Here is a 25,651-nt window from a genome sequence, read left to right as displayed (position 1 = left end):
ACAGGGCGCCAGTGGCGGACTTGCTAATTCTGGTGTTCTATGGCAAATGCCAATCAAGCTCCACGGTGCTGAGCAATGAGCACAGGAAACACTACAGGACGTCTGTTTCTGACTGATTGGGCAGAGACATTCACACCAGTAGCCTACTGGAGGTCATTCTGTAGGGCTCGGGCAGTGCTCAACCTGTTTCTCCTTGCACAAAGCAGCAGATATCGGTCCTGCTGATGGAATGAGGACCGTCTACGGCCCTGTCCAGTTCTGCTAGAGTAACTGCCTGTCTCCTGGAATCTCCTCCATGCTCTGGAGATTGTACTGGGAGACACATCAAATCTTCTTGCAACAGCACGCATGGATGTGCCATCCTGGAGGAGTTGGACAATCTGCGCAACTTCAGGAGGGTTAAGAAATCGCCTCATGCTCCCAGTCGTGATAATGACTCTTGCTAAAGCCAACACTTGTGGAAAAACAGTTAAAAAAGATCAAGAGGGAGGAACTTGAAATGGCCTCCACCTTCAAAATCAGTCCTGTTTTGGGGACCATCTCGTTGTTGCCCCTCTAGTGCACCTGTTGTTAATTCCATCAACACCAATGCAGCTGAAACTGATTAACAACCCCCTCTGCCACGTACCTGACCAAAACCTTATCAGAAAAATCTAATTGAATTCATGCCATACCCTGATAAAAAACTGTTCCTTTAATTTTTTTGAGCAGTGTGTACACGCACGCACGCGCACGCACGCACACGCACACACACTACGCCTAACATTAGTTTACATGTAACATCATGTTACTTTCTAAACCCACATGCTTTTCAAAGTAAAAACGTACCTTTGTGTTTTTTTATTTCGATGTGCTCCTTAATGTTCCTAGCGCCGCAACCTCCATAGCTTATCACATCTTGACAAAGAATGCACAAAACCTACCTCGGGACATCAAATTTACGGACATGTTCTGTCAAGCAGGTGGTTACGGACTGCGTTCCGAGTTGTACAATGACGCTACTCTCGAGTCATGCCCATCTGAAGCAATTCTTGATCCCGTTCGACTTGTCTATTTCCCTGGCACGATCCTCGTCTTTTTTCTCTAAAACTTTTGCCAGACTGGCGAAAACCAGCGAAAAAACTGCCAGCCACTCCACCCCATATACTACATCAGGGGTGGCCAACCAGTCAGAGGCGAAGAGCCACATTTTTGACTGTGTCATCCCAAAGAGCCACATCACCCCCCCCCCCCCCCCGCAAAGAGCCACATCAGCCCCCCCCCCCCCCCCCGCAGACAGAGACAGACACACACAGGCCTCTGCTCAGCCAGATTTATTGAATATGTCCCACACCAAGATAATGACAGTTATTTAACAGTTAACATTGTGTGCACTGTCTCACACACACAAACTCTCAGTTCAAGCATGTCCACAAACAGAAATATAACAATTTTCAATAACCCTAACCCTTTAATGAAGTCGCCTTCGTTGTATGGCTTTTTAGCCTGTGCAATGTTCCAAGCCAGTTGATATGATGCACGCGTTACGGTCTCTGAGTGGTTTGTAAATTTTTGGAAAAAATGCATCTGCTTTTCTGCCTGACTTTTCAAAGTGACCAACCTGTGCTTGCGAAGTTCAGTCCCTTTTGGAAATTCCTGGTCGATATTAGGATGGACTGAGCTGAAGTGACACTGAAGATTTGAAGCTTTGAAATGCGCTAATGATGCCTGACATATAAGGCAGAATGGCTTGCCATTACGTTCAACAAAAAAATATAAACTCTCCCACTCTGTTAAAAACGTCCTGTGTTCTTCTTCATATTTTCGTTTGGCTGTGCTTTTTTTCCCTGCCATTTTGAGAGCGAACTTGAAACAAATTATTTACAACTCAAATGAACGCGCGCATTTGTCATCAGTACGTCATTCTTCTTCTTTTCAACTCAAACCGATTCAACTGGTCAGCGCACCACCGCCACCTAGGGGGAATAAATGGCAGCGCCAGCCAAGCATTTTGGCGCTTGTCATGTGAAATCTCCTGAAGAGCCGCATGAAACCAGCCAAAGAGCCGCATGCGGCTCGCGAGCCGCGGGTTGGCCACTGCTGTACTACATATAAAAACAATTTTCTCAATGGATCTACACGATTCACAAAAATGATACTTCCGACGGAAAAAAAACACGGAAACCCGCGGAAGATTCTCATCCCTGATTATTTGTTACCAAACGAAGAGGGCATCGCAACTTATAGCAAGGAATTGACCTGGACATCACTATTTCACAACTGAAAGTCACGGCTTGTTTGTAGGAAGAAAAAATAAATAAAAATCACAACTTCATGAATTAAATGTATTGCAGCACGCAATGCACCCTGGTGACCAAGTGGTGCTAGATCATATGACATTTGTACATTATTACTGCGTTCTGTTCATCAATCTGCACTGTACTCTGTATTGACAGCACACGTTTTGGGAATGACAAAAAGGTCAGCCACATGAAAGTTGTTTGAGAAATGAGCAAGCTTTAACTTATTTTCAAAGCACATGCTTTGCCCTCTATGGGAACCAAGTCACCGTCGGCAGAGGACTACTAGCATTGGCATTTTGCTTTGTTGCGCTCAGCTCAGCAGTTGGAAACTATAGATGGCTTAAGCCACATGTGTCAAACTCATGGTCCGCGGCCCACATCCGGCCCGCCGTGTAATCATATCCGGCCCGCAAGATCATTTTACATTATCGTTATTAATGGCCCATCAATATGAAGCACTGATAACACAATACTGCACAGAACTACAGCTCCTATAATGCAACACTTCGGCTGCCTTGCCGCGCACTTCCGGCTGCCTTGCCGCGCACTTCCCGCGTCAATTAAGTCTAGCTATTACAAGCTATTACGAAGATAGCCGTTACCCAAAGATACCCCTCACGATGCCGAAGAGAAAAGGTGATTCTGAAAACAGAGCCTTTAATAACCGATGGGAGGCTGAGTATATGTTTACTGACATTGCCGGTAAACCTGTGTCTCATTTGTGGTGCTAATGTGGCTGTAATTAAAGAATTCAATCTAAGACAGCACTTTGAGACAAAACATAAGGATAACCTGAAAGACCTGGATGCAGAGCAGAAGAAACAGAAAGCAGAAGAGTTAAAGAAGAATCTGACATTCCAGCAGACGTTTTTTAACCCGTGCAAAATCACAAAGTGAAGCTGCTGTGAAAGCAAGTTTTGTCATGGCAGAGGAGATCCCCAAATCAGCCCGGCCATTTACGGAGGGAGAATTTCTCAAGAGCTGCATGATCAAGGTGTTCGACGTCCTATGTCCAGACTAAAAGCAGTTGCTGGCAAATATAAGCCTGAGTAGAAATACAGTTACTGATCGGATTTGTGAGATGGCCACTGATTTAAGAGTACAGTTGAGTGAAAGAAGCAAAGACTTTATTGCCTACTCGCTTGCTGTGGATGAAAGTACTGACATGACTGATACTGCACAACTGGCCATCTTCATCCGTGGAGTGGACTCCAATTTGCGCGTAACAGAGGAAGTAATGGACATGAAATCGATGCACGGGACAACAACTGGAAAAGACATTTTTGAAAACGTATGTCAAAGTGTAACCGACATGAAACTTATTGGACTTACAACTGATGGAGCACCGGCTATGTGCAGTGAAAAATGGACTAGTGGGAAGGATGCGAGTGAAGATGCATGAGGAGAACTGTACTGGTGAGTTAACAGCATATCACTGCATCTTACACCAGGAAGCACTATGTCCTGAAGAGGTACTATGTAATGAGCACTGTAACACAAACGGTAAACTTTATCCGAGCTAAAGGGTTAAATCACCAGCAGTTTCGGTCCTTTATGCAGGAGATAGATTCAGAGTTTGCCGACATTCCTTATCATACAGAGGTGCACTGGCTAAGTCGGGGGAAAGTTCTCAACAGAATTTTTGAGCTCAGCAATGAAATCTGTCAGTTCATGGACAGTAAAGGAAAAGACTCCACCGTTTTGAGGGATGAAAATTGGAAGTGCGAGTTGGTGTTTCTGGCTGACATAACAGCTCATCTTAATGCATTAAATCTGCAGCTCCAGAGACGTGACCGCATGATCACTGACATGTATGACGCAGTAAAGGCATTTCAAGTGAAGCAGCTTTTATGGGAGACACAAATTCAACATTGCAACTTGCCTCACTTTCCCTATTGCCAAGTAATGTTGAACCAAGTCAGCACAACTGTGTTCCCCAAAACGCACTTTGCCGACAAACTGAGCACACTACGCGCTGAGTTCGCACGGCGCTTTAGTGACTTTGAAGCACAATAAGAGTTTTGAGTTGCTTCGCAACCCATTTGCTGTCGATGTTAAAACTGCACCTGTGCAGATTCAGATGGAACTGATTGAGCTACAGTATAATGGGACACTGAAGACAAAGTACGACACTGCAGGGCCCGCACAGTTCATTCACTCCATCCCTGCTACAATGCCCCAGCTCCGTCTTCATGCGGCTCGAACCTTGTGCATGTTTGGGAGCACATATCTGTGTGAGAAGCTCTTTTCAGCGATGAAGATTAACAAAACAGCACACAGAAGTCGTCTCACTGATGAGCACCTGCAGTCCATCCTGAGAATCTCCACAACACAGGAGTTCACACCAAACATAAACCAACTTGTTGCCAAAAAAAGATGCCAGGTGTCCGGCTGCGATCAGAGCATATGATCAGATCAAAGTCATAAGAGCAAAGAAAACTGAATGATTTGAATTATTATTGCTGAAAAGCACACATTTTATGTATATTTCCAGGTTTTGTAGCATGTTCATATTTCTAACTTGTATAATTTTGAGAGGAGATATTTTTAAGGAGAGCAAAATCTTTTGGGATATTTAAGTTTATTTTTTTATGTACATTGACATAGGTGCAAAGGAATTTGAATGTTAATTTAATGTTAATGAGAGCAAAATATTACCGTAATTTTCGGACTATAAGTCGCTCCGGAGTACAAGTCGCATCAGCCATAAAATGCCCAAAAAAGTGAAAAATAAAAACATATATAAGTCGCTCCGGAGTATAAGTCGCATTTTGGGGGGCAATTTATTCGACAAAATCCAACACCAAGAACAGTCATGAACGAGCAACAACAGGCTAAATGATAGGTATGCTAACGTGACAAACACAAACGAAGAGCTGACGTAACATTCAGAGTTATTCAAAAAATTATTACATAAATAACACGTTAATAAAACCATCTGTGTCACTCCAATTCATTAAATCCATCGATCGTCCTTTGTCAACAATGCGTGCGCGCCGCTGACGGCGCTTGCACTTCAAAATATTCCACAGGCCCATATAACGATATATACATTATATATCAAATAACTATTATATAAGCAATAATGTTATCAAACCATCTGTGTCACTCCAAATCATTAAATCCATCGATCGTCCTTTGTCAACAATGGGTGCGCGCAGCTGACGGCGCTTGCACTTCAAAATATTCCACAGGCCCATATAACGATCTATAAATTAGATATCAAATAACTATTATATAAGCAATAGTATTATCAAACCATCTGTGCACTCTAAATCATTAAATCCATCGATCAAATTCGTCGTCCTTTGTCAACAACGCCGCGGGTGCGCCCTGACGTCAGCCTCGTCGTTATTCCACAGATCTAGTATATAACTATATGGTAGCGTTTACAAAGTTCAAGGAAAGACGTGGGTTTGGTAAACAGCTCTTTATTTAACAAAACAAACTTCCAGGCGTGTGGCGGCGTGGACTTCCAGCCTCGGAAGTGGAAGAGAGCTCCATAGAATAGGACCGGGCGTGCGTAAAAGCCATGACCGAGCCCTATCCACCGTCCTCGGACAGCCACCCGGCCGAGCGCCGGCCCCAGACTTCAATCCACGGAGGTGAAAGAGAGCTCCATAGAATAGGACCGGGCGTGCGTAAAAGCCATAATAGTTTTTCAAACCTTCTGTGTCACTCCAAATCCTTAAATCCTTCAAACTCTTCGTCCGCCGTGTCACTTAGAAACAAAGCTGCTAATGATGCCGGTAGTACGTGGGGTCCTTCGTCATCTTCGTCATCCCGTGATCAATCTTTGTCCTTTATGTAAACAACCGCCGCGCCACGCCGCGTCGCGCTGCTGACGTCACTTGAAATTCAAATTACAGTAATCCCTTGCTACATCGTGGTTCGTTTATCGCGGTTTCACTATTTTTTTTTTTGGAAATCTTTTGAAAAAAACACATATAAGTCGCTCCTTATTATAAGTCGCCCCCTCACCCAAACTATGAAAAAAAACGCGACTTATAGTCCGAAAATTAATAAAATAAATATAATTTATTTAAGGTTTAAGTTTGTTTCAGAATAATATTCCTGTCTGTTTTTATTCATATTTATGTTCCAAAAACATTTAGTTTTAGTGTGTTCAATAAATGTTTATCCTGTTCGGCCCGTGACCTAAAGTGTGTTTCGAATTTTGGTCCCTTGTGCAATTGAGTTTGACACCCCTGGCTTAAACCATACATAGTTCATACATGACTTATGTATCTTCATACATGTGGTGTGAAGAGTGATGTGACTTACTGTAGTTTTTCCTGTAACAAGTCCAAGCGCTGACGGTCAATAAAGCGTGAGAAGAGGGTGATCAGGTTGGTAGGTGTGAAGAGAGGAGATGAGAGGGATGTAGAGGGAATGCTGAGCAACTCCCTGGTTACAGAAAACACCAGCTCTGTCCTGGAGAAGGGTTGAGGGTTTGAAAAAAGTGGGGAGGACCAAATAACGGTAAATATTTTAAAAAGGCATGACTACAGACAGTAAAACACACAAGAGTACAAACACTGGTGAAACTAACATCACAAATTATCTCACCATCGATTGTCATCCATGAGCTGACAGTTGGGGTCAGAACTTTGCATCCTCTCTCCTTCACTCAATATCAGATAGAGCAGTGTCACACCAAACTGAACAGAAACAAAATGACACATTCAGCCTTTGTGGCCAGTTACCTGTATGGCAAGACCACTACAAAAGAATACATAATGCCACCTTATGTCATATGGCGATACATTGCAGTGTGGCTGAAATGAACTTGCTGTCCATTAATTGGTAAAAACGGGTGGGGTTGTACTATGAATCGGCACGAGTAAAGTACCAGTAAAAAACCTGGATGTCAAAAATTAAACAATACTACATTATTTTAGTACCAGTATTACTTGTGCAGGCAGCCTTGTGTGTGTCAGCAGCCACCATGCTCTCTAAGTCCTCAAAAGTTGGTGGGTTTTTCTCACTCGTGAAAGCAAGTTTGGGAGACGTAGAGACAGATGAGCTCTTGCGCTCTAGTATACCGCCTGCAGCGCAAAGAAAGAGGCTCTATGGAACCATTATCGGAGCAAAACTATTTGAGTATGTATAATTCAAGCTACAAATGTGCTAAAAATTCTGACGTAACAAAATCCAATAATGTGTCAAATCCGAAAGTGTCCATTGGTCTATATGTGTAATGTGTACATGAATCTTCTCACCCAGAAGACAAAACAGCACCAACAACAACCCATAATTACTGATAGTCTTCACTGAAAAACGACACCTGTACCAAGGTGTGTGTGTGTGTGTGTGTGTGTGTGTTTGGGCAACAGTGGAGTGGTGTCAGGATGGAGAGGCACAGTCAGAGGACTCACGATATACAGTCAAACCTCGGTTTTCGAACGTCCCGGTTCTCGAACAAATCGGAATTTTTTAACAAAAAATTTGAGATTTTTTTTGCTTCGGTTGTCTAACAAAATTCAGAGGTTGAACCTCGCGAGATGAGCCGGGAGAACCCGAGAAAACCCGACCGCTGTTATTGTATTTTCGTTACTTTGAGGATTGTATTAACCCCTAATCATGCCTCCAAAGGAAGCAAGTGGGAGCAGTAAAGCCATCCTAAAACACAAAGACGCTCTTAAAGCAATGCAACAGTGAGCGCCCGGCGCCCTGCGGTTGCGCGATCGGACCATATTTAGCTCCCTGCGCACTGAGGTCCAGTTACATTTTGGAAAGTACATCAGGACTTTAAAAATATTTTCTAAATTTCAGCGATGGCTCTGTCACAATAATGCGACCAGCGCGGTGCAGTTGCGCGGTCGGCGACGCGCTACGGTTGTGCGTTTGGCGGTGCGCTGCAGTTGCGTGATTGGACAAAATTAAGCTCCCTGCGCACTTAGGTCCACTTAAATTTTGGAAAGTACATCAGGACTTTAAAAATATTTTCTAAATTTCAGCGACGGCTCGGTCACAATAATGCGACCAGCGCAGTGCAGTTGCGAGGTCGGCGACGCGCTACGGTTGCACGTTCGGCGGTGCGCTGCAGTTAGGCGATCGGACAAAAATGCGCAAATGACAAAATGCTTAAAAAAGGCATTTTTTGCTTGGAACGGTTTAAATTCTTTTCCATTATTTGTAATGGGAAAACATGATTCGGAATTCGAACGATTCACTTCTCAAACAGCCTTCTGGAACGGATTGTGGTCGAAAATCGAGGCTCCACTGTACTTTAATTGCGGCATTTATCACACAAAGCTGTTCTTCCGACAAGTGTGAATTTGTAGCCATTTTATCAAACACCTTCACTCGCTGCCTGGTTCTGAGAGCCTATGAAATGCCGCGGGATTTGCCTTGAAATTAGGTCACAATCAGAGTTCCGGATTGACACGTTTTCTGATTGGGCCAAGGATAACGAAACCACGCGAATCTTTCCTGGAAATATTTGATTTCAGACGGATTTGAATGATCGACTGAAAAAATGCCAAAATATAGAAAATATACCGTTAAAGAGAAGCTAGCAATTGTAGCTGCTGCCGAAGCAACTTCTATTAATGCAGTTTCTAAAGCAGGGGTCTCAAACTCCAGTCCTCGGGGGCCGCATTCCTACATGTTTTCCAAGTTTCCCTCGTTAAACACACCTGATTCAAATGATCAGTTCATCCTCACGTTCTGCAGGAGCCTGATAATTGAATCAGGTGTGTTTAACGAGGGAAACTTGGAAAACGTGTAGGAATGCAGCCCCCAAGGACTGGAGTTTGAGACCCCTGTTCTAAAGAATATAATGTCGATTGCCCATTTCAGTGCCTCTTGGCGATCGGACAAAAAGTGTTCTCTATTAATCGCCCACCTCCCCTGTTGGACATAAACCTTCTATAAATACGGTGTATATACACGTATATATATAATATTGTATATACATTCCATGTTTTTTCAATTTATATTTTCATTTATATTTTTTAAATTCATTTTTATTTACACTTTTGTGATTCTTGGCCCCACAAAGCAGAAGGAAATATTATTGAAATGAAGGGGGTAGGTCCTAAGTGTGTCTTGGATATTACACTTAAAAAATCAATTTATTTTTTGTTTAATTTATTATTTCAATTACCGTATTTTTTGGACTATAAGTGGCGTTTTTTTCATAGTTTGGGTGGGGGACTTATATGTGTAATTATTCACAAATTTTTACTTGATCATTAACACATTACTGACTTACTAGTATAGTTGATCACTTCACATGTTATTTTCACTTTAAACCGCATGAGGGCGCACTATGGCTGTGGAATAATTGGAGCCTCACTGACAATGAGTTCCATTCACTGACTTCCAGAGTATGGAGACTTTATGATTTGGAGTGACACAGATGGTTCGATAAACTTGTTATTTACGTTATAGTTATTTAATATATAGTTTATATATCGTTATATAGGCCTGTGGAGTAATTTGGGGATCCAGGGAGCTTGCTTATAGCACTGTGTTGGCTCATATGTTGAGCTCTTGTTTTGTGAAATAAAGAGCCGGTTACCAAACCCAAGTCTTGCCTGGTCCTTTAGTAACGCTACAATATAGTTATATACGTAGATCTGTGGAATAATTGGAGCCGCAATTGATGATGAGGCTGACAACGAGGCTGACGACGAGGCTGACGACGAGGCACGTAGTTCCGGAGTGAACAGCTGTTTTTTTTCTTTTTCCTAAGTGACACAGCGGATGAAGATTCCGATGGATTTAATGATTTGGAGTGACACGGATGGTTCAATAAAATTATAAAATATATTATTGTTATTTGATATATAGTTTATATATTGTTATATGGGCCTGTGGAATAATTTGACCTGCAGCTGACGACGACTCCGACGTCAGCGGCGTGCCGCACACGCCGCCGTTTACATAAATTCGATCGATGGATTTAATGATTTGGAGTGATACAGATGGTTTGATAAAATTGTTGTTTATATTATAGTTATTTGATATATAGTTTATATATCGTTATATGGGCCTGTGGAGTAATTTGAACTGCAACTGACGACGAGTCCGACGTCAGCGGCGCGTCGCACACGCGGCGTTGTTTACATAAAGGACGAAGAATTCGATCGATGGATTTAATGAATTGGGGTGACACAGATGGTTTGATAAACGTATTATCTATGTTATAGTTATTTGAATAACTGTTAATGTTACGTCAGGCCCGTTCTCAGCTCCTCGTTTGTGTTTATGTCACGTTAGCATACCGTATCGTTTGGCCTGTTTTTGCTGGTTCATGTCTGTACTTGCTGTTGGATTTTGTCAAATATATTTCCCCCAAAATGCGACTTAAACTCCGGTGCGACTTATATATGTTTTTTCCCCCTTTATTGTGCATTTTATGGCTGATGCGACTTGTACTCCGGAGCGACCGAGTCCGAAAAATACGATGTATATATTTTAGATATTTTTTTATTTTCACTCTTATTTTTCATGTTGGTGTTTTTTGGTATATAGTATATAGTACAAATAGTAACGCAGATTAAAAGTTTCTCAAAACGTCCATTGTTATTGAGTAACTTGTTACTAATGCATTATCGGCATCACTGATTATAACCCCTTGGAAATGTCCAGCCATCATACTGTTCAGGAGGGCGATTTTCCGTAGATTTATATTTTTCATTTATGAAGTTTTATGTCCCTGAGCTAAACATGGTTAGTTCCAAAACGTGCAGATCCCAAGACCAAAAGCAAAAGATCTTGTGAACATATTGCTTAAGTTGCTAAGAACATGAACACGAAAATAATTTGGGATTTAAAACTAAAATTCAAGACGAAAAAATAATAATAATGGATCATTACTGTTCTGTTTAATCTAATTGGATGTGGGAGTCCCATTATCATGCAGGGTTTTATGTGTAGTAAGCTGACTCTTCTGTTGTGTTACATACAAGTGTGTGTACCTTGTTGTGTAGTACAGTGGCAAGTTGACCCTCACTGCCCTGAAGCTCCTGGAGCAAGTCTGTGAGGGCAGAGCTTGATAAGGACATGATCACCGCAGAGACAGGCTCCACTAACAGGCACAGCACCTAATAATGGCAGAGAAATATCAGTCCTGATGTGCAGATACGATACCTGTAAAAAAAAAAAAAATCACTTCCACAAATACTGTACTTGACAGCAATTCCAATCTACTGTAGCTCCTACCCCATACTTTAACCACTCATCCCCCTCAACATCAGGACAAAACACTTACCGTAATTTTCGGACGAAAAGTCGCTCCGGAATATAGTAGGTCGCATTAGCCATAAAATGCACAATAACGTGAAAAAACCATATAAGTCGCTCCGGAGTATAAGTCGCATTTTGGGGGGAAATGTATTCGACAAAATCCAACACCAAGAACAGACATGAACGAGCAACAACAGGCTAAACGATAGGTATGCTAACGTGACAAACACAAACGAAGAGCTGAGAACGGGCCTGACGTAACATTCAGATTTATGAAAAAAACGATTACATAAATAACACGTTTATAAAACCATCTGTCACTACAATTCATTAAATCCATCGATCGTCCTTTGTGTCAACAATGGGTGCGCGCCGCTGACGGCGCTTGCACTTCAAAATATTCCACAGGCCCATATAACGATCTATAAATTATATATCAAATAACTATTATGTAAGCAATCATATTATCAAACCATCTGTGTCACTCCAAATCATTAAATCGATCGATCAAATTCCTTGTCCTTTGTCAACAACGTCGCGCGTGCGCCCTGACGTCAGCCCTGACGTCAGCCCTGACGTCAGCCCTGACGTCAGCCTCGTCGTTATTCCACAGATCTACTATATAACTATATTGTAGCGTTAACAAAGTACAAGGAAAGACGTGGGTTTGGTAAACGGCTCTTTATTTAACAAAACAAACTTCCAGGCGTGTGGCGGCGTGGACTTCCAGCCACGGAGGTGGAAGAGAGATCCATAGAATAGGACCGGGCGTGCGTAAAAGCCATGACCGATCCCCATCAACCGTCCCCGGACAGCCACCCGGCCGAGCGCCGGCCCCCGACTTCTATCCACGGAGATCAAAGAGAGCTCCGTAGAGTAGGACCGGGCGTGCGTAAAAGCCATGTCCGAGCCCCATCCACCGTCCCTGGACAGCCACCCGGCCAAGCGCCGGCCCCCGACTTCAATCCATGGAGGTGAAAGAGAGCTCCGTAGAGTAGGACCGGGCGTGCGTAAAAGCCATAATAGTTTTTCAAACCTTCTGTGTCACTCCAAATCCTTAAATCCTTCAAACTCTTCATCCACCGTGTCACTTAGAAACAAAGCCGCTAATGATGCCGGTAGTACGTGGTGCCCTTTGTCATCTTCGTCATCCCGTGATCAATCTTTTTCCTTTTTGTAAACAACCGCCGCACCACGCCGCGCACGTCACTTGAAATTCAAATTACAGTAATCCCTTGCTACATCGCGGTTCGTTTATCGCGGTCTCACTTTTTTTTTTTTTGAAAATTTTTGCAGAAATTCACATATAAGTCGCTCCTCATTATAAGTCGCTCCCCCACCCAAACTATGAAAAAAACTGCAACTTATAGTCCGAAAATTACGGTAGTTTGAAGCCATCACCTTTTCAAGTGAGTAAAACTGACATGGAACTGACATGACTATATCAACAAAGTTAATAACATGACTATATTAACAAAGTTAATAACATTTAATATTTGGTGGCATAAACTTTGCATTAACTTTGGACCCAGACCCTATTTTCATGACATATTTGCATCTCTAAACCAATAAAATGCAAAATCACGATGATGAAAAAACACTGCTGGTTAATAATTGGATCCTGACAGAGGCTTGTAAACTTAAGAGGTAATGGCTGCACTCACTGGTCATTTCTCAATATAAAGAACGCGGAGTACACCAAGTGTAATCTTTCTAACACACACGCGGGAACTATATTGTGATTGAATCTTGTCGCCAGAAACGCTTGCAATATATTTGGTGTGAATACAGCATTACACATGAACCCATAAGCACATTTTTTATAGCTCAAGTATGATGCTGACATTTACTTATAAATTATATTATTTCATTCATTAAATATTTGGGACAAAATGTCCTAATACTGTACACTGTCTTGTTTAATAAACGGCAAATGGTGTGGTAAATGGAGTTACATTCAACCTGAGTTTAAAAAATATGTGAAATTGTGATCTTTTTTTTACTTCTTACTAGGTTTTTTGACGGCTCGGTGAAGCACTGGTTAGCACGTCCGCTTCACAGTTCAAAGGGTACGGGTTCGATTCCACCTCCGGCCCTCCCTGTGTGGAATTTGCATGTTCTCCCCGTGCCTGCGTGAGTTTTCTCAGGGCACTCTGGTTTCCTCCCACACCCCAAAAAAATGCATGGTAGGCCGATTGACCTGTAGGTGTGAGTGCGAGTGTGGATGATTCTTCGTCTCTGTGTGGCCTGTGATTGGCTGGTGTCCCCCGCCTACTGCCCGATGACTGCTGGGATAGGCTCCAGCACGCCCACGACCCCCGTGGGGACAAGCAGTACAGAAAATGGTTGGATAGATGGACTATGTGTTTTTCATTGTTTAATGAAAATAATGTTTAATATAAAAGATGTAAATGGAATTCATAAGAGGTCACGCATGAGAGTGATTGATTATATTGTCCTCCCCAAAAATATTCAAGTGGCGTTTGACTTGAGACTTTTTTTTATTATAGACACAGGATGACAAAGACATTTTAAGCACCTACTGTATATAGTAGAATATATTTGTATGTTTTAGTGCCGGGGCTCCAATGTTTTTGCAAAGGGAGCCAGATTTGACTTACAGCAGCTGTCTGGATTCTCGTGGACCAATCAAGAAGAGGGAACTGAAGCGGATTACCCCCCTTGAAGACACTGCCAGGACAATCGAGGGCACCTCCTGCAGTTCTTCGCTTTGAATTGGACATCCACTTTTCTTTGATCTTTTTATATTATGTATTTTATGTGCTCTCTCTGCATCCATTGCAGCCTGGTGATCCTGAAAGGGGGATCCTCCCATCTGTGGTCCCTTGTCAAGGTTTCTCATTTTTCCCCTAGGAGGTTTTTTTTTTTAGTTTTTCCTTGCCCTCTTGGGAGCTTCAGATCAGGGGATGCTTTGAGAATAATTGTCAGTTTATTTTGTATATGTGAAGCCCTTTGAGACTGCTTGTAATTTAGGGCTATATGAATAAACTTGACTTTATTTAGTTAGATTAAATGTATAGGGGGCTGTATTCGGACTGACATTCCTCAGCCATTACCATTGTAAATTAACTTGTAAATATGTAACTTTGCTGTATGCAGATAGGTTGATATTGCAAATGAGAATATATTGTCAATGGCATCACCAGCATAGTTAAAGATTAAAGTATTAATTGATGATTGAAATTAATGATTTTATGAAAGTTGAATGAATGTTTTCATTACATGTATTGAGTTTGTTTTATTATTGTTATTGTTGTATTAATGAGAAGGGTGATATTGGTGTTTCGACTGCAGTAAACAGGCCAGGTAGTATCATGTCAGACTTTTAATCCAAATTAAATCATTCTCCATTTTATCTTTTTTATTTTAACTTCATACACAAAAAATAAATAATATTTTGCCTTTCCCTGTGCAGCGTCACTGGCAGAGAGTCTCTGATCTTAGCGTCGCCTTAGTCCTTGGTGTGTGGACATTTGAATGAGGAATTGTCTGTGTCACTGATTATCAGATTATCACGAACGGACACTTGTGTGCGCGTGAACTGGGAAGGGATGGGGGAGACTGCGCTCGCACCTGATCATGAGCGCTCGCACCTGATCATGAGCGCTCGCTCATGTGCGTTCGTACGCGTTTCATTTCTGTGGCTTGCTCGGGGGCGGGCAGGTCCCCGCGACAGTGCCAGCGGGCTACATATTGATTTTATGACACAATGCTTCGGGACGGTCTAAAATTACACACCGGATTTGGCCCACGGGCCGGACTTTGGTCATGTCTGTTTTAGTGTGTCTCAATATATTGTAATTTAATATCAACTTCGACTTCTTAAAAATCCTAAATTATGACTTCAAGCCAGAGCTCAGGAACTTTATGCAGCAACCTTTGAGCACTACCAATTTGAAATAATTCCCTTTTAAAAATGAAGGAATCAAAATTAAAAATAAAATGAAATTCACTTAATCATTAAAAAAAAATGAGACGGATTAATGACTTATTAGCATAATTGTTAGTTGCAGCTCCAATATGGTAGTAAAAGGTCTTGATTACCTGGTCCTGCTTGTCCTTCTTGGCCAGGGTCGGAAGGTTTCGAGCAATTGCCATGACAACGGTGGCAGCATGAGAGGGGGGTAGGTAGGGTAGGAGCCTGGAGATGAGCCGCTTGCCTTTCCTCACCGACATGATCATTACGCAACGTTCATCGCTCACCCTTTCCAAAGAGCACAAGGAAAATAATTATTGTGTGCAACATGTGTTTCTGTGGGCATGATAAAATCTTTCATTTATACAGTATACCCTCAGTGATTCGCAAATTGCCATTTGAAAACCATTCTCTGAAACACACACCTACGGTTTTTGCACGAATGAGTGGATTACTAAAAATTCCCCAAATTTATTTTTGAGCGGTCATTGCCAGGGTGGAGCTGTCGTGTAATGTCTCCACTTCACAATACATAAAAAAAATAAATTACCGTATTTTCCACACTATAAGGCGCACCTAAAAACCTCAAATTTTCTCAAAAGCCGACAGTGCGCCTTATAATCTGGTGTGCCTTATATGTGGACCAATATGGAGTCGTGGATGAGGACTAATTTATTAAAGTAAGCTTTACGTGTTTATTTTGTGTGTTGAGTGATATTAACATTTGAGCAACGTTGAGTTATTGATATACAGTCAAACCTCGGTTTTCGAACGTCCCGGTTCTCGAACAAATCGGAATTCGAACGAAAAATTCGAGATTTTTTGCTTCGGTTGTCGAACAAAATTCGGAGGTCGAACATCGCGAGATGAGCCGAAAGGACCCGAGAAAACCCGACCGTGCGGCCCGATGCCGACTGACTCCGTTCGTTATTGTATTTTCGTTACTTTGAGGATCGTATTAACCCCTAATCATGCCTCCAAAGAAAGCAAGTGGGAGCAGTAAAGCCATCCTAAAACACAAAGACGCTCTTAAAGCAATGCGACAGCGAGCGCACGGCGGTTGCGCGATCGGACCAAATTAAGCTCCCTGCGCAATGAGGTCCACTTAAATTTTGGAAAGCACATCAGGACTTTAAAAATATTTTCTAAATTTCAGCGACGGCTCTGTCACAATAATGCGACCAGCGCGGTGCAGTTGCGCGGTCGGCGGTGCGCTATGGTTGCGCGTTTGGCGGTGCGCTGCAGTTGCACGATCGGACAAAAATGCGCAACTGAAAAAATGCTTAAAAAATGTGTTTTTTTCCTGTCTTGGAACGGATTAAATGGGAAAAATAGATTCGTAATTCGAACGATTCACTTCTTGAACCGCCTTCTGGAACGGATTGTGGTCGAAAACCGAGGTTTGACTGTATTGTTATTGTTTTCACTATTTTGAGTGTTACTATATTGTGATTGCATTAACGTTTGAGCAACGTTGAGTTATTTATTCTATGTGCCTTATAATCTGGTGCGCCTTATATAAGGACAAAGTTTTAAAATGGGCGATTCATTGAAGGTGCGCCTTATAATCTGGTGCGCCCTATAGTGCGGAAAATACGGTATTTCTTTCCCCATTCGCCATTTTATTGGGTTTTTTTTACTCATCGGTAAGACACGCCTGGAAATTGAGGCGCAGGAGGTGGCGGGGGAGTAGAATGAGTAGTAGTGGCAGTGGTGATTAGCATCATATACGTTATGACTCCTTATTTGCTATTGTGACTCTTGCAACCATGCCAGAAAAAAATAAACATTTTTACCTTCCTTGATTGCATTGTTAATATGTTCAATAAATGGAGATCATTACAGATAGAAAGTGGCAAACTAAATTACATGTTCAACAACAATGGTCTGTCACTGTCATAATAGATGACATGAAAATAAACAGAGGGGAGGTAGTTTACTGAAGAGGCGCCATTTGAAATTGATAGTTTGAGAAATTGTACTTTGATGGGCAGGGGAAAAAAATTCTAAGGCCATATAACCCTACTGTGATTGGCGAATGTGTGGTAAAAGGCCAGTCTTGGGGTTATGGTGCAAATCTACAAGTTTCACATTCCTCTTATAAACGATAAACAATGACAAAGCGATACATCACTGCTTACTATTTAGTTTTGTGAAGTTAACAGCCATGGTGAAAGAAGTCAAGAAATTCTGTTTTTGGGGATGAGTGGCAGTGCATTATCCGTATAATAAAATAAAACAATAATGTGAACATTCCCTAAATGTTCTGTATGCACCCCTCAAATGTTAAGTTAGGGGCTATTGTGACACTAGTTAAAGTTAGTCTGCCCTGGGCAGCCATTTGTACTTGACACTGAAAATCAAGATTGTAATGGGCCTAATATATCTTGTTAGCCTTTAATGTACCGTATTTTTTGGACTAAAAGTCGCTCCGGAATATAGGTCGCATTAGCCATAAAATGCACAATAACGTGAAAAAAAAACATATAAGTCGCATTTTGGGGGAAATTTATTCGACAAAATCCAACACCAAGAACAGACATGAACGAGCAACAACTGGCTAAATGATAGGTATGCTAACGTGACATAAAAACAAACGAAGAGCTGAGAACGGGCCTGACGTAACAGAGTTATTCAAATAACTATTACATAAATAACACGTTTATAAAACCATCTGCGTCACCCCAATTCATTAAATCCATCGATCGTCCTTTATGTCAACAACGGGTGCGCGCCGCGGACGGCGCTGGCACTTCAAAATATTCCACAGGCCCATATCACGATATATACCGTTTTTTCCATGTATAATGCGCAAACTTTAACTAATTTATTGTCCTAAAATCTGGGGTGCGCATTATACATGGGTACAATTTTTTAAAATTTTTTTTTTTTTTTTTTTTGTGAAGAAAATCATGGCACAACAATTTTTGAAGAAAATCTTGTCACGGATGGTTCTTTACAACGTCACTTTCCTCCCTTTTCATTTTAACCTAACTGATCACGCTGGTGCCTTTCTGGGCAGTCGGAGAAATCAACGCCAACAAAAAAAAATACATCCAGCCTAGTTAAGAAATCACCAGAAAGATCACCATGACAATTGTGAATAATAAATAAATAATTATTATATATATTATATATATTATTATTATAATAATAAATAATTGTGATAAATAACTGGAACATCACTCAAATATTGGTGATCCCGTTGAGAGTCTCACATATTTCTTCGCTATCGAGTTTGCTACTGCATGCGCAGTGATACTGACCGGCAGAATAACATCCGGTTGTTCCCAAAGATGATCTTTTTTCTGAAATAATTTTATGTTTACGGACTTAAGTAACCCGGCCGGGTCATACCAAAGACTATAAAAATGGGACCCATTGCCTCCCTGCTTGGCACTCAGCATTAAGGGTTGGAATTGGGGGGTTAGATCACCAAATGATTCCAGAGCGCGGCGCCGCTGCTGCTCACTGCTCCCCTCTCCCCCAGGGGATGGATCAAAATCACACGGGGATGGGTCAAATGCAGAGGACAAATTTCACCACACCCAGACGCGTGTGTGACGATCATTGGGACTTTTAAAAAAAAAGAAATTTGGGTGCGTATTATACATGGGTACAGGCTTTTTTCCAGCATCGACATGCCATTTTTAGGGTGCGCATTATACATGGGGGCGCATTATACATGGAAAAAAACGGTAAATTATATATCAAATAACTATTATATAAGCAATAATATTATCAAACCTGTGTCACTCCAAATCTGTGTCACTCCAAATCATTAAATCCATCGATCAAATTCCTCGTCCTTTGTCAACAACGCCGCGCGTGCGCCCTGACGTCAGCCTCGTCGATATTCCACAGATCTAGTATATAACTATATTGTAGCGTTAACAAAGTACAAGGACCCAAGCACCGGTGTCGACTTTGAGGCGTGTGGCGGTGTGGACTTCCATCCCCGGAGGTGGCACTTCCAGCCAGGGAGGTGGAAGAGAGCTCCATAGAATAGGACCGGGCGTGCGTAAAAGCCATGTCCGAGCCCCATCCACCGTCCCCGGACAGCCACCCGGCCGAGCACCGGCCCCCGACTTCCATCCACGGAGGTGAAAGAGAGCTCCGTAGAGTAGGACCGGGCATGCGTAAAAGCCATGTCCGAGACCCATCCACCGTCCCCGGACAGCCACCCGGCCGAGCGCCGGCCCCCGACTTCCATCCACGGAGGTGAAAGAGAGCTCCGTAGAATAGGACCGGGCGTGCGTAAAAGCCATAATCGTTTTTCAAACCTTCTGTGTCACTCCAAATCCTTAAATCCTTCAAACTCTTCGTCCTCCGTGTCACTTACAAACAAAGCCGCTAATGATGCCAGTAGTACGTGGGCCCCTTCGTCATCTTCATCATCCCGTGATCGAATCTTTGTCCTTTATGTAAACAACCGACGCGCCGCGCTGCTGACGTCACTTGGAATTCAAATTACAGTAATCTCTTGCTACATCGCGGTTCCACTTTTTTTTTTTTTTTATTCTTGAAAATCTATGAAAAAATTCACATATAAGTCGCTCCTCAGTATAAGTCGCCCCCACACCCAAACTATGAAAAAAAAACGCGACTTATAGTCCGAAAAATACGGTAGTTTTATGTTGAAAGATATTTTATGGAGCACCTTTTAATTGGTTTTAATCGTGGTCAGTAAGGTAAACAATGGACAATGCCAAGCTACATCAATAAATATTTGACAAGTTTTGCAAGGGATAATTGTTTATATGAATCTGACCGCATTTGGTCCATCAGCATGTAATATCGACAAAGCAATTATAAGCTTTTGTTTTTCAAAATACTACTTGAAGTAACATTATCACTTTGATGCATCTAAGTAGATTAGTTATGTAGTTCCAAAACAATTTTGCAAATCGAAAAAGGAAAACCTTTCTGGGATAAAGTTTATAAAGTGACCATGGTCTACCAGTGCCATATGACCATCTGCAATTTTGTGCTATTTAAGATCCCTAACTGCCACGAAAAGCCAGGGTCGACTGTATATTGTCCCTACCTGTCATCCCACTCTTTCTCTTGCAGAGAATTACAGAGCTGCATAGTATTGGTTTTGTGCTGCTCCAGTAAGGTCTCTCTGTCCTCCTCTGGTGCATGGACAAAACGTTTCTCAAAGTCTTGGACCTCAAGCAGCAAACTGTAGATCTGAAGACGGTGAGTCAAATTAAACTTTCAGTATATGGGTTGAATTTGTAGAAGGTTCATCAGATTGTCAATTTACCTTCTCCACAGTGTATAGAATCTGTCGTCTTTTATTCCAAACCTGCTTTTCTCTCTTTTCCTGGTGATGAAAGCATGCAAAATGTCAGAGAAAATATTCAAGAGGACATAAAATACAGTACGGTGTTTCTGAAGGTAAACAATTTATATAGTTTTCTCAAAAGTAAAACACAAACTTCCGATGTACCAGTAACAGAACACAGCATCAATTTGAGTGCAAAATATGTGTGGCTTTTGAAGTATTTGATGACAGTCCTCAAATTCTCAAAAAGGGGAGCTCAGTGGGCTAGTGGTAGAGTGTCCGCCCTGAGACTGGAAGGTTGTGGGTTCAAACCCCGGCCGGGTCATACCAAAGACTATAAAAATGGGACCCATTGCCTCCCTGCTTGGCACTCAGCATTAAGGGTTGGAATTGGGGGGTTTGATCACCAAATGATTCCCGAGCGCGGCACCGCTACTGCTCCCCTCTCCCCCAGGGGATGGATTAAAATCACACGGGGATGGGTGAAATGCAGAGGACAAATTTCACCACACCCAGATGTGTGTGTGACGATCTTTGGGACTTTAACTTTAACTTGCTGGCTGGAGAGATGCCAGTCTGTGAGATTTTGAGCATGAGTGTGCATTTAACCTATATGACACTTTTGAAAAAAATATTTCCACCCTGGGAAAACAAGCAAGGTTCTTCGTGTAGTTCTGACAATTCAAAACAATGTACCGTAATTTTCGGACTATAAGTCGCGTTTTTTTTCATAGTTTGGGTGAGGGGGCGACTTGTGTTTTTTTTCAAAAATTTTCCCCCCCAAAAAAAGTGAAACCGCGATAAACGAACCGCGCTGTAGCAAGGGATTACTGTAATTTGAATTTCAAGTGACGTCAGCAGCGCGACGCGGCGTGGGGCGGCGGTTGTTTACAAAAAGGACAAAGATTGATCACGGGATGACGACGATGACGAAGGGTCCCACGTACTACCGGCATCATTAGCGGCTTTGTTTCTAAGTGACACGGAGGACGAAGAGTTTGAAGGATTTAAGGATTTGGAGTGACACAGAAGGTTTGAAAATCTATTATGGCTTTTACGCACGCCCGGTCCTACTCTACGGAGCTCTCTTTCACCTCCGTGGATAGAAGTCGGGGGCCGGCGCTCGGCCGGGTGGCTGTCCGGGGACGGTGGATGGGGCTCGGTCATGCCTTTTACGCACGCCCGGTCCTATTCTATGGATCTCTCTTCCACCTCCGTGGCTGGAAGTCCACGCCGCCACACACCTGGAAGTTTGTTTTGTTAAATAAAGAGCCGTTTACCAAACCGACGTCTTTCCTTGTACTTTGTTAACGCTACAATATAGTTATATACTAGATCTGTGGAATAACGACGAGGCTGATGTCAGGGCGCACGCGCGGCGTTGTTGACAAAGGACGAGGAATTTGATCGATGCATTTAATGATTTAGAGTGCACAGATGGTTTGATAATATTATTGCTTATATAATAGTTATTTGATATCTAATTTATATCTCGTTATATGGGCCTGTGGAATATTTTGAAGTGCAAGCGCCGTCAGCGGCGCGCACCCATTGTTGACAAAGGACGATCGATGGATTTAATGAATTGGAGTGACACAGATGGTTTTATAAACGTGTTATTTATGTAATAGTTTTTTTTAATAACTCTGAATGTTACGTCAGGCCCGTTCTCAGCTCTTCGTTTGTGTTTATGTCACGTTAGCATACCTATCGTTTAGCCTGTTGTTGCTCGTCCATGTCTGTTCTTGGTGTTGGATTTTGGCGAATAAATTGCGCCCCAAAATGCGACTTATACTCCGGAGTGACTTATATATGTTTTTTTTCACTTTTTTGGGCATTTTATGGCTGATGTGACTTGTACTCCGAGCGACTTTTAGTCCGAAAATTACGGTAATCATTGATAAAAGAAAACTGCACAGACACGCTGTATGAAACGTACCTCGTCATCTGAGCGCGTGGTGACAACTGCATCAATCATTTTGCGTGGATTGTTGACACTAGAAACTGTCAGTTTACCCAAAGAGCCTGCAAATTGAACTGTGAGAAAAGAACAATGAATCAGGGATGAGAATAGCAAATGTGAAAAAACACTGAAAAGTAGCCGGGGGTCTGGGGGGCCGACCGGGCAGCCGTATGATTACGCAATCCTCAGAGGAGGCAAGGCAGGAAGTTGGCTCCTCCGAGCGAATCGTCTTCGGTTTTAAAATAACTATAAAAATTCGGCGATTTTGGTTCAAAATGATACAAAACTACTGAAATTAAAAGGAAAATGACTTTATAATAAAAACAATTGAATTTGTTTTTCCCCTTTTCATGATGGCAGGGGAGGTGCCTCCTCTGACCGCACGTCCCTAATATACGTACTATATATATCATTGAACACTTCACTGGTTCTTCTATATCAAACAAATTATTTTAGGTGCATTACCTGCCATGTTTCGGCGTATACTTCCGCCTTCATCAGAGTGTCACTGATGTGGTTGTGACGCGTCTTTATCAGCTGACGGATGAAGGCGTGGCTCACCTGTCAGATTTGATAGGTGAGTCACGCCCTCTGCTGTCCGTTCACCTCTCCAGAATGCTGTTCCAGGTTGTAGAGAGCATGTAGGCTCTCTCGTCCCTGTTGATGGTCCTCGGGCCCCGCTTGCGGATCTCAATGGCCTCCCTGATCCAACGCTGATGTTTGTTTTCTTCGGTGCGGACGACCTTTTCCCAGTCCATGATGTGATTTTCTCTTTTACAGTGGTCGGTAATGGCTGACTTGTAGTGTTCCTGTTCTGCTTGTTGTTTTATTGCTCTTGTTTGTCTTGTTGCTGTCTCCTTCTCACACTCCTTCTTGTGTTCTGTTTTGCTTGTGATGAAGTTCCTCCCTGTCTCCCCGATGTATGATTTATTGCATGATTTGCAATCATCTCGTATATAGAATTGCATTTATTTTCCGGGTTGACTGTCTTTTGGGTGGACCAGTATCTGACGGAGTGTTGTATGCGGTTTGATAGGTGTGTTTATGTTGTATTTTTTCATGGCTCTTTTGATGCGTTCCATAATTCCTCTCACATACGGCAACGTCACCATTCCGCTGGGTTCTTGTTTCCGTGTTTGTTTCTTTCTTTCCCCTTGTGTTTTGTATTTTTTGTTTTTCACCTGTTCTGCACCTTTGGTTATTGCCCATTGTGGATACTGACATTTTTTGAGTGCGTGTTGTATGTATTTTTCTTCCGGTGTTATGTCCTCCGGATCCGTGATTATTGTTGTGCGTTCGTATAGTGTTCTGACTACTGACAGTTTATGTATAGTGGGATGTTCTGATGTCCAGAGGAGGTATTGGTCGGTGTGTGTAGGTTTTCTGTGTACTTTTATTTTTATATCTCCGTTGTCTGTGTGGTGTATGTTGATGTCTAGAAAGGCTATGGATCGATCTGTTTCTTCTTCATGAGTGAATTTGATGTTACCGGTGGTGTCTATGGTGTTGAGGTGGTCTGTGAGGTGTTGTGTATGTCCTGTTTTTGTTTTTTCTAGAATGTCATCGACGTAGCGTCTCCATAGCGTGGGTTTGTATGTGTCCGGGGCTGTTAAGTTAAAGTTAAAGTCCCAATGATCGTGTCACACACACCTGGGTGTGGTGAAATTTGTCCTCTGCATTTAACCCATCCCCGTGTGATTTTAATCCATCCCCTGGGGAAGAGGGGAGCAGTGAGCAGCAGCGGTGCCGCGCTCGGGAATCAGTTGGTGATCTAACCCCCCCAATTCCAACCCTTAATGCGGAGTGCCAAGCAGGGAGGCAATGGGTCCCATTTTTATAGTCTTTGGTATGACCCGGCCGGGGTTTGAACCCACAACCTTCCAGTCTCAGGGCGGACACTCTACCACTAGGCCACTGAGCCTAGTGCCTTTTGTTCTAAAGCCTCCATAAAAAAATTGCACATGATGGCAGAAAGAGGGTCTCCCATGGGGAATCCCTCTTTTTGCCTGTAGATTGTGTTTCTGTATTGGAAGTATGTGGAGGTGGCGATGAAATGGAGTAGTTGGGTGATGTCCTGTGCTGTTAGATTTGTGCGTTTCTTGAGTGTCCTGTCTGCTGATAGTCTGTCATGTACTATGTGTATGGTGGCCTGTGTGGGTGTTTTTGTGAAGAGTGAAATGACGTCGTGTGATATGAACATTTCATCTCTCTGTACCTTTATGTGTGTGAGTTCTGTGGCGAGTTGTTTCGAGTTTTTGCAGTGTTGATCCGTGAGTCCTAGTAGTGGTTTTATTATTTCTGTGAGTGCTTTTGAAAGGTTGTATGTGACTGACCCTATGCTGTCTACGATGGGGCGGAGAGGTGTACCCGGTTTATGGATTTTTGGTGTGCCATAGATTCTGGGGATGATGTTTGCTGTGGGTATTAAGTGATTGTATGCCTGTTTGTCTATTTTATTTTCAATGAGTAGTGGTTTGAGTAATGCTTTGAGTTTATTTTTCTTGTCTTCTGTTGGGTCTTTTTTTACTACTTCGTAGGTGTCGTCCTGTAGTAACTGTTGCATCGATTCTTCGTAAGTGTCTGTGTCCATAATTACTGTTGTTCTGCCTTTGTCCGCTGGGAGGATTGTAATGTCTTTATTTTTTGCTTGTGTGATCATTGCGTTTGCTTCCTGTTTTGTAATATTACTGGGTGGTGATTTAGCCGTTTTTAATATACCTGCAACTTCATTGCGTAGTGCTGCTTTTTGTCCTGAATTATGTATTTTTTCGCATGCTAACTCCGTGGCTTTATCGTTGATGTGTGTGTGGTCCGGTTGTGCCTTCTTTAGTGCGATGAGTCTGTCCAATTTCCCGATGTGTCGTTTTTTTGTGGCGGCGAATTCCTGTTCGTGTGTTATCTAAATGTCCGTGTAGTGTTGTTTCCGTGTTATTGTCCAGGGCATACCGGTGTTTGAATTGTTCCGTCAGTCACTGTAGTTC

At 42.4% G+C, this 25,651-nt stretch overlaps 1 protein-coding gene across 4 annotated transcripts in view; it reads right to left on the bottom strand.

Annotated features, from left to right (window-relative positions):
* The window catches only part of patl1 (PAT1 homolog 1, processing body mRNA decay factor), a 55,983-nt gene that overhangs the window by 2,207 nt on the left and 28,125 nt on the right, over nt 1-25,651 (bottom strand). For 3 of the 4 annotated variants that reach the window (XM_037254485.1, XM_037254504.1, XM_037254495.1), the window contains 7 exons: nt 22,647-22,744; nt 20,687-20,746; nt 20,465-20,610; nt 15,546-15,705; nt 11,213-11,338; nt 6,852-6,943; nt 6,567-6,716 (listed from right to left, as the gene is read on the bottom strand). In XM_037254485.1, the coding sequence (XP_037110380.1) occupies nt 6,567-6,716; nt 6,852-6,943; nt 11,213-11,338; nt 15,546-15,705; nt 20,465-20,610; nt 20,687-20,746; nt 22,647-22,744 (832 nt within the window). Of the gene's footprint in view, nt 1-6,566; nt 6,717-6,845; nt 6,944-7,186; nt 7,331-11,212; nt 11,339-15,545; nt 15,706-20,464; nt 20,611-20,686; nt 20,747-22,646; nt 22,745-25,651 lie in introns of those variants that run through there. The other variant, XR_005098283.1, reaches the window with a different exon arrangement.

This window comes from Syngnathus acus, chromosome 1, assembly GCF_901709675.1.
Source record: "Syngnathus acus chromosome 1, fSynAcu1.2, whole genome shotgun sequence".
NCBI classification, from domain to species: Eukaryota; Metazoa; Chordata; class Actinopteri; order Syngnathiformes; family Syngnathidae; genus Syngnathus; species Syngnathus acus.
The sequence above is the reverse complement of the archived record's forward strand: the minus strand, read 5'-3'. Positions and strand labels throughout refer to the sequence as shown.